At 40.3% G+C, this 8,538-nt stretch overlaps 1 protein-coding gene across 1 annotated transcript; it reads left to right on the top strand.

The window, feature by feature from the left end:
• The first annotated feature begins 3,044 nt into the window (after positions 1-3,044).
• On the top strand, positions 3,045-5,517 carry dusp2 (dual specificity phosphatase 2). The gene is made up of 4 exons (XM_014002589.1): positions 3,045-3,613; positions 3,832-3,953; positions 4,052-4,271; positions 4,602-5,517. Exons 1-4 carry the CDS (start codon positions 3,226-3,228, stop codon positions 4,817-4,819), a joined length of 948 nt encoding a protein of 315 aa, XP_013858043.1. The 5' UTR covers positions 3,045-3,225; the 3' UTR covers positions 4,820-5,517.
• The last annotated feature ends 3,021 nt before the right edge of the window (positions 5,518-8,538 follow it).

Below are 8,538 nucleotides of genomic sequence, written 5' to 3'. Positions count from 1 at the left end.
GACATCTGGTGAAAAATTCATGTCATTAGCACCTCTAGTAATATATTTACTGAGAAAAATGGACGTGTTCAATACTTATTTTACCCGCTGTATATATACACATATATTCTGGAGCACATAATTTTTAAGGCTCAGGCCTGGACGTTTTCCTCTGAATGAAGAGATGCTGTTGTCACATGGGCATTTAAGAAAAGAATCAGGAATGAGGTAAATCTCCTGGATTACAGTGTTTTTCAGATTAATAGCCCAGGCCATCCAATTAATCCTAGATAATCTCCTCGTTGGGAAAAGGAAGGGAAAAGCAGCAGATGTTTTTAAGCTGCCATTCTGTCGCGGTTTAGTTACTCATATTCATTCACATTTTAGATTTTTGCTGTGTTGACCATTTTCCCAGCAAATTTTATGGCATTCTTAGACGTAATAAACATTTTTGATAAAAAAAATAGTCCCTGCTATTTCAGTGAGCTCTGTCATAATCTGTGCCAAATTTACAGATCTTTGTTGTCGATGTTCTTTAAGCGTCTGACCTAATTTGTTTAGTGTTTGCTTTGTGCGTGCCCTCTGGTGTGTCAGCCTCCATTTCCTCTGACATCACAGTAAAAATATTGTCATCAATAACAAATTTAAACTTGTTCAGCATTGTGTCATAGGGGTCAGATAAGGAAAAGTTAAAAAAGAAGAAATAAATGAAAATGAAACTTGAGCAAATGAATCACGGCAGTCAGGAAATAACCCAATAAATCACAAATCATCCTTCAGGGGAAATTTCTCACAAAGCCCTGAATCCAGATATCTAGTTTGGGTTGTGAGCCGTGACAAACGTAACAAAAGTAAAAATGTGATGAGAGGGTGTGAGGGATGGGGTGTTTGTGTGCGGAAGCTGAGGTCTGCATAGACAGTGACAGGATGTTTGTGTGGTGCTGCTTCCTGTGGGGATTGCTGTCGTGGGGGCGAACGTTGAAACGAGACGAAACCTCTTTAAGACGCCCACATGCGAAAACAACCACGTCACAACCTTCCAGCAGAGCAGAGCTCAATGTTTCACTGGCCTCACCCCGACCGGTTCAAACCCAGAGCAGGCTGAGGCTCCAGCAAACGCTCGCTCAGCGGCTCCACTGACAGCCATGATGAAGTGTGTGTGTGTGTGGGTCTGTGTGCACTGCAGAGGATTGAAACTGCAGCCTCAGCAGGGAGAAGGGATGACAAACTGGCTGTGCTACTGAAGGAGGAGAGGAAGGGGGGGCATGAAGAAAGTCAGACAGTTGAGTGGGAGAGTTTTGTGGGAAGGCAGAAATTTCAGCGTGGGCTTTGAGGAAATGAGGACAGAGACGTCAGATTACAAACCATGATATAAACGACCACACACATGAAGCTACTGTATCACCAGGGGCGGAGAGGCGTCTAAACCGCCCTCTCAACCAGATCACAGGCACAGTCATGTGTGACTGAGAACTGCTCAAATTTTGTTTCAAACTGAATACTTTCTCTTCAGTTGAATAAATGTTTGATTCTTTTAATTAGTTGCTATTTTTAATCTCTGAAATCATTAAAACTCAAAATACACAAAATTCTTTTACTTTTTGTCTGTGTAACGGTCTCTGAAGCTAAAAAGTTTTATTGTCTTCACTAAAATAGAAATAGTTAAAGTCATTAAAGCAAACAGAAGCTGTGAAGCTCACACTCAAAAGATAAGAAGAATAAAATTTTATATAGTGGGGCCTTAAATATTTTTTTTATCTTTGGGGACATAAATATTTAGGACTGTAAAAGCTTCCAAAGTTTTGTGTTCCTTAAAAAATTAGATTAAACTCTATAAATCATTTTAAATTTCAAAAAAAAAATTTTTTTTAAATTATGACTTCTTTTAGCCAGAAATTTATGAGTCTGATTTACCTTTTTTGTACATCTTATATTCAACAATGTTACATGATAATATTGGTGACATCCAATACTTTAAGTAGTAGTAGTAACTTTATTTGTAGAGCACTTTTCACTGTCAAGTAGCCACAAAGTGCTTCACAGGAAAACTTCACAATAAACCACAAGAGCATATAAAAATACATTTACAAATGATAAAAACGTCAATAAAACAACATGAAAACTCACACAAACGTTAAAAACCTGCTTACAAATGTCATTTTTTATCTGCTTTCTAAATATCTCCACTGAATCCAAAATTGCAGTTTTCCAAAGTTTAGGAGCTAGGCCTACAACCTGAAAAGAAAAAGTTTTTAAAAATGTCTCAACACAAAATCTATATTAGATGTTTGAATATGTACTTATATTGTAAATAGACAAAAGAAAACCTGAGCGTATACTGATCTCATTTACATAGGTTTAGATTTTTTTTTATTGCTAACAAGAGTTTGTTTTGAGTGAGTCCAACACAACCTAAAATTAAAAAAAACTGTTACTTTTGTTTTATTAGTCTCCATTTATGAGGGGAAAAAAGTAATGAATTATGTTGCTATTTGTGTATTTCACGTTTTTTCTCGACTGTAACAAGAACATTTGTTTCACTTTGTAGGGCAGAGATTATATTTTAACACTGTAAATCCTATATTGACTAAATTTACAAGTCAAGGAACATTTTCTAAATGCAACATTTTAACTTTTACCCAATGTCAACTGATAACCCAGGGGAAACATGGGAGTGCTGTAATGGAAAGTGCAACATTTCAATGTAACTCTTTACGGTTCAACAAACAATGTTTCAGCAGCTGGATTAATTTAACTCAAACGGCAAAAAGTCTGCCTTCAGCGTTTCCTCCTGGAGGCTAACTTTCAAGCTTTTAACCATCGATAAACGGTCGATGCTTTTAACTCGCAGCATCACGTCATTCAGCACAAAAACAAGCTAACCCCTACAGACCACGTGCGCTGTAGGAAACATATACTTTACGTCAGCATCCATATGAGGAGTGTCGGACGAGCCATATTTGGGCATTCCGTCTCCGAGGTTGTTCCCTCTGGAAAACAAGGAGGAGCCTGAGCGGTTCCGCCCAGCGCGCAGCTGTTATCAATGAACAACTGAAACTACCAAATTAAAAGCGATTTAGACCGACGTCTGAGAGAGTTCTAGTGCTCTCGCTTTTATCATTATTATTTTTAATTTACGTTTTAAAATATTGCATTTGAATAGAATCATTTACTTAAGCTAAGAAAAGTTTTTTTAACATTTAAATTTTATTATATATTTTTTAAATTGTCTCTCAAGTTTAAGCCATGAGTTCAATCAGCGTCACTTTGGAAATAACTGGCAATGAGTTGGTCCACATACTGAGGACCCCCTGCGAACAGTACACCTCGGACGGGTGCGTGGTGCTGGACTGCAGACCGTTTCTGGACTTCACGGCTTCGCACGTCTGCGAGTCCCGGAACGTGAACTGGAACTCGATGCTGCGCCGCCGGTCCAAGAGCTCCGTGGTGGCCCTGGAGTGGCTCATCCCGGACAAGGCGCTGCTGAGCCGGCTGAGGAGCGGACGGTTCTCCCCGGTGGTGGTGGTGGATGAGCGGAGCCGCTCCCTGACCGAGCTGAAGTCCGAGAGCGTGGCCCAGATGTTGCTCACCGCCCTGCAGAACGAGGTCCAGACTCAGATCTGCTTTCTGCAAGGTGAATAAATACCCTTCAACAATCACAAGCTGTTAAATGAACTGTTCTTTTTGTGAAAGACTGGTTTCCAAACTGATTCAAAGTATATCTAAATTTTCTTTAATAATTAAAAATGATGAACTGATTAAGTTGTAATGAAATAATATAAAATTGCTCATTAGCTTTAATACTCCAGACATTTTTGTTGCAGTTGAATTAATACTTTGACCTTCATTTAGGTGGATTTGAGGGATTTTCAGAGGCCTTTCCAGAGCTTTGCTATAATTCCTCCAGCAGCCACTTCTCTACAGTGGAACCAGAGCCTACAACACCAGGCCGGAGGACTCCAGCTTATGATCAGGTACGCTAAAAACTCCTTTTCAACATCAAACATGGCGTCAACAAACCCTCACTGTGCCTGAACCAGCTAATGCTCTGCTTGCTGACTGTAAATTGCAGGATGGTCCAGTGGAGCTGCTGCCCTTTCTGTTCCTGGGCAGCGCCGTCCACTCGTCCCGCAGGGAGACGCTGACAGCAGCAGGCATCACAGCCGTGCTCAACGTGTCCTCCACCTGTCCCAACTTCTACGAGGGCGAGTTCGAGTACCTTCGTCTCACCGTGGAGGACACGCTGGCCGCCGACATCAGAGCCTGCTTTCATACGGCCATCTCTTTCATCGGTGAGCGCCACTTCTCGCTCCGAGTGACCTCGAAATGAAAGTTCAGCCCGTGGTTGTTCACTGAAACTTTGGCCTCATTTCAACGAGAAATGCCGCAGAGCATTTACAGGCAGCTCACGTAGAATAATCCATAAACTTCTCAAACTAATCTGATTACAAAATGCCTGGATTATGCTGCACAAGATGTTGTTTGCAAAGTTTGCACCTGTTGCAGAAAAAGCATGGAAGAGGTTAAAGTTTCAGACTGATTTGTAATGTTTACCGAGTTCTAACAGAGTATATTTCTAATCATGGCTCTCTTCTGAATTGTTTTTCTGGTTCCTCCCACAGACTCTGTGAAGCAGAGCGGGGGTCGGGTGCTGGTGCATTGTCAGGCAGGCATCTCCCGCTCAGCCACCATCTGCCTGGCCTACCTCATGCACACACAGAGGGTCCGGCTGGACGAGGCCTTCGACTTTGTGAAGCAGCGGCGTCACGTCATCTCCCCCAATCTGGCTTTCATGGGGCAGCTGCTGCAGTTCGAGACTGACATCCTCTGTCAGGGATGAGGACCTTCAGAAAGGAGGACTTTAATTAAACAAAAGGAGAAAAAAAAAAGACAAAATTAACCTCATTGTTGAGGTCTGACTATCAGGACTCATGTTCTTTTGATAAGGATAAACTTTGAGAATTCAAAGACAAGCTACTTGTGTTGCTGGCATCACAAGACTGATTATTTTTTGTTTTGTTTTCATAAACTGACACGTGTTTGATTCAAATGGCAGGCATCAAAATCAAAGCCTGCCATATTCATTAGAACTGGGGACCAGAACTGGCAGGTTAGAGCAGCCACACGGTTATTTGCCTTCCAGTGGAGGGGAAGCCATTCCTGCTTTTCTGCTTTTTACTTCTTGTGCCTGTTTTATTTTGAAGGGCTGCATCTTTTTAAACTTGAAGCCATTCCTTCAGAGCTGGAGCCACTGTGATCTACGTCTTTATGAGACAACACTGCTGACCACTTGGAACAAAGTGGGGAAATGTCATGTTTTAAGCAATGAATATCTAGACTTCTTTTTTTTTTAAATGCACTAAGCACATTCTGTACAGAGATGAATGACACAACAAAATGGGAAGACATTTCTCTCATGTAAATAGTTTTTAACTTATTTATGATTTATGATTTTTGATTTGTCAACGCACTTTATACCTGCAAGTTTTGGCCTGTTCCTGCTGTTTTTCCATTCAAATAAAAACTTGCTGAAGAACACATTTGTTTTCTGTTATGTTGAAAATAAAATGTTACTTTATTTCAGGCTCTCCAGTCTGATAAAATAAGTGCCACTGTGTATTTTCATAGCTTGCTGCAAATGTGTAATTTCATACACTTGACCCTGCAGTGCTTTAACTCACTCCTGCTGAATCAGGAGATATTAAAGCGGTGCGTTGTGGAGTGTTTTGGTGGATTATCCTGCTGAGAGTGGATTTTACAGTCTGAAGTCTTTTCAACCTCAAACGCTGACATAAAATTCATGTCCGCCTCCCTTTTTAAGCTGCGTTTTGAACATTTTAAAAGTGGCACTTGGGAAAAATTCACTTTTAATTTGTGTTTTTATTCATATTGACTTTCCATACAAGTCACAGCTGTAACTTTGGCTGTTTAACACCATTGCTAAATATGTTACCATTCACCGACCAGCTGCTGCAGCTACCTCATCTTCACATCCTATTTCTGCCACCCACACTTCTGTCACCTTCTACTAAAACAATCTCCACTTCCCCTCATTTGCAATTACATCGTGTTTAACTTTCACGTGAGTGGAACTGATATTTTTGACTTCTTTATTCCACTTGACTCTTTTTTTTTTTTTCCAGACAGAATGGAAAAATGCCCCTCAAACTTTTAAAGTTCTGCTTTGGACAAAGATGTCCACATCCTGAGAGTCATAACATCCTCCCAGCTAATCAACATTTAGGCTTTATTAAATATTTTTTTTATCTCATTTTCATCTTTTTGTATAAGATTTCAAATATCAATAAGGTAAAGAGGTGACTAAAGGAGGGRAGGGATTTGTGACAAAAGGATGGCAGCAAAGGTCAAAGGAAGAGTAGTGAGAGCAGTGGTTTGGAGACTGATAAAAAAGACAGAAGATAGAATTAGAAGTGGCACAGCTGAAGATGTCGAGGTTCTCCTTGTGAGGGACGAGGATAGATTTTTTGTCATTTTATTTATTCAGTCAATAAATATGAATAATTCATAAAACAACTAAAAATATACTGAAAATAAGTATAAATTTATATCTGCCCCCATTCACATAAAAATAATATAAGCTGTTCGACTCAGAAGACTATTACAGCAGGATCATTAGGCCAGCCTTTGCTGTTTTGTTTGATTTTATTGTTCATTTTATTACTGTACTTTGTTCDTTGTTTTTATTTTATGCTCCTGTACAGCACTTTGGTTTTTATTGTGCTTTATAAATAAACGATGATGATGAAATAAACGATGATGATGATTACAGCCATATTTTAAGTACACAATAAATACATACAAAAAATACACAAATGGTACATAACAAAACATCAACTTCAATACCATATTGCTTCATTGTAATGATTTACGATTGCTTTTAAACGCAGAACGAGATTGTGATTGTTTCACACTATCAGGTCTTTTGTAAACGGACACCTTAGATTGAAATGCATCTTTCAACTGTCATCGTTCTGAATCAAATTCAAATCTCAATTCCTTTTAAGTTATATTTGCTTTCCCTTTTAACAAATCTGTTTTGAATATTGTTTGGTAAAATATTAGGAATAAGATCATCAGAGGTACAACATAAGGTGACTGACTGGGAGATAAATTTAGACATCCACACAAGGGACAGTGGGTATTTGGAGAAGGGTGTTAGAGATGCAGCCAGGAAAAATACAAAAAGGAGATTTATGGATGCAGTTAGCGAGGACATGGAGGTAGTTAGAGGACTCCTGAAGAGGGAACATTGATGSGGTGTTTAAAATATGTGCAGCAGTCAAACTCAGTGAAGAGCTGCTCAAATTAAACAATTACATGGAAATGAGCTCCACCCTAATCAAATAACCTGGATTCCTGCTTATGCCAACAATCATCCAGTTTTAGTTACCATCATGCATCATTTCCCCTCACTGAAAAGCTCTTATTGTTTTCAGTCTTGGACATACTTTCATGTTTAACATTTGGAGAACAGAGTGTTTTGACAAAAACATGTTTTTCCACAGATAAATGATCTTCACACTTCTGCACCTCCTACTGTTAGTCCGGTACAATATTTAGGTCACCAAATCAACACAGCAACAAACACTCAGCATCAGTTAGAAGTGAAGCAGCGCCCTCTAGTGGCAGGTGATGAAACAACCAGAACATCAGTCTCCAGCAGATGACGCCAACACACTGCTGACTCAGTGAGACGTCACATGAGCCCATCAGCACAGAGAAACACATGCTTCAGTGTGGGTCCTTCTGTGTCCTCATGCTTGGAACCAGTCCGTCCCTCTGTTCTCATTAAGTTTGTCGTATTCAGTTCATCCTTTTATCAATCAGCCTCCTTAATGAAAACAGACTCAAACTATTAGTCACGCTGTGAGTCCGGATTAAACTACTGTCAGGCCTAATCATATTATATTAAGCTGTGGCAATACCTACTGATGATGTGTGTTTGCGTCTGTATGTCTCTGTGCCGAGGCAAGAAAAGGAAGAGTGTGTCAGATTAGGGATTAGTGCAGAGATCCCACTTCCTCTGGACGTGGAGTTTTGCAGGGTTTTGCTGTTCACAGCGGAAGACTGTGTCACATGAACAAGAAATCCCAGGTGAGGAAAATATGTGCGTGATAATGGTAGCTGAGGGATTACAGTGCACGCATGTTTGCATCAGCACACACACACACACACACACACACACACACACACACACAAACACACACACACACACACACACACAGAAGCAGCAGGGGCTGGGGTCTCATCAGAAATGCATCCGGGAAAATTACAGTGTGACCATTTGACAGCATTCCTTCTAGTTCTTAGCAGGCTTCCCACACACACACACACACACACACACACACACACACACACACACACACACACACACACAGCCTGTCTGCAAAGGAGAAGCATCAACCAACAGTCAGACTGGCGCAAAGAGCTGTTTATAAAAATAGAACACAGAACATGGAGAACCCTCCTTCTGGTGTGTGTGTGTGTGTGTGTGTGTGTGTGTGTGTGTGTGTGTGTGTGTGTGTGTGTGTGTGTGTG

This window comes from Austrofundulus limnaeus, unplaced genomic scaffold (assembly GCF_001266775.1).
Source record: "Austrofundulus limnaeus strain Quisiro unplaced genomic scaffold, Austrofundulus_limnaeus-1.0 Scaffold14, whole genome shotgun sequence".
NCBI classification, from domain to species: domain Eukaryota; kingdom Metazoa; phylum Chordata; class Actinopteri; order Cyprinodontiformes; family Rivulidae; genus Austrofundulus; species Austrofundulus limnaeus.
The sequence above is the reverse complement of the archived record's forward strand: the minus strand, read 5'-3'. Positions and strand labels throughout refer to the sequence as shown.

Excerpts from the sequence above, each read along its gene's own strand:
- dusp2 (XM_014002589.1), top strand. The coding sequence starts at position 3,226 with ATGAGTTCAATCAGCGTCACTTTGGAAATAACTGGCAATGAGTTGGTC. Across the intron at positions 3,954-4,051 it reads GGACTCCAGCTTATGATCAG|GATGGTCCAGTGGAGCTGCT; the intron begins GTACGCTAAAAA and ends TGTAAATTGCAG. Across the intron at positions 4,272-4,601 it reads TACGGCCATCTCTTTCATCG|ACTCTGTGAAGCAGAGCGGG; the intron begins GTGAGCGCCACT and ends TTCCTCCCACAG.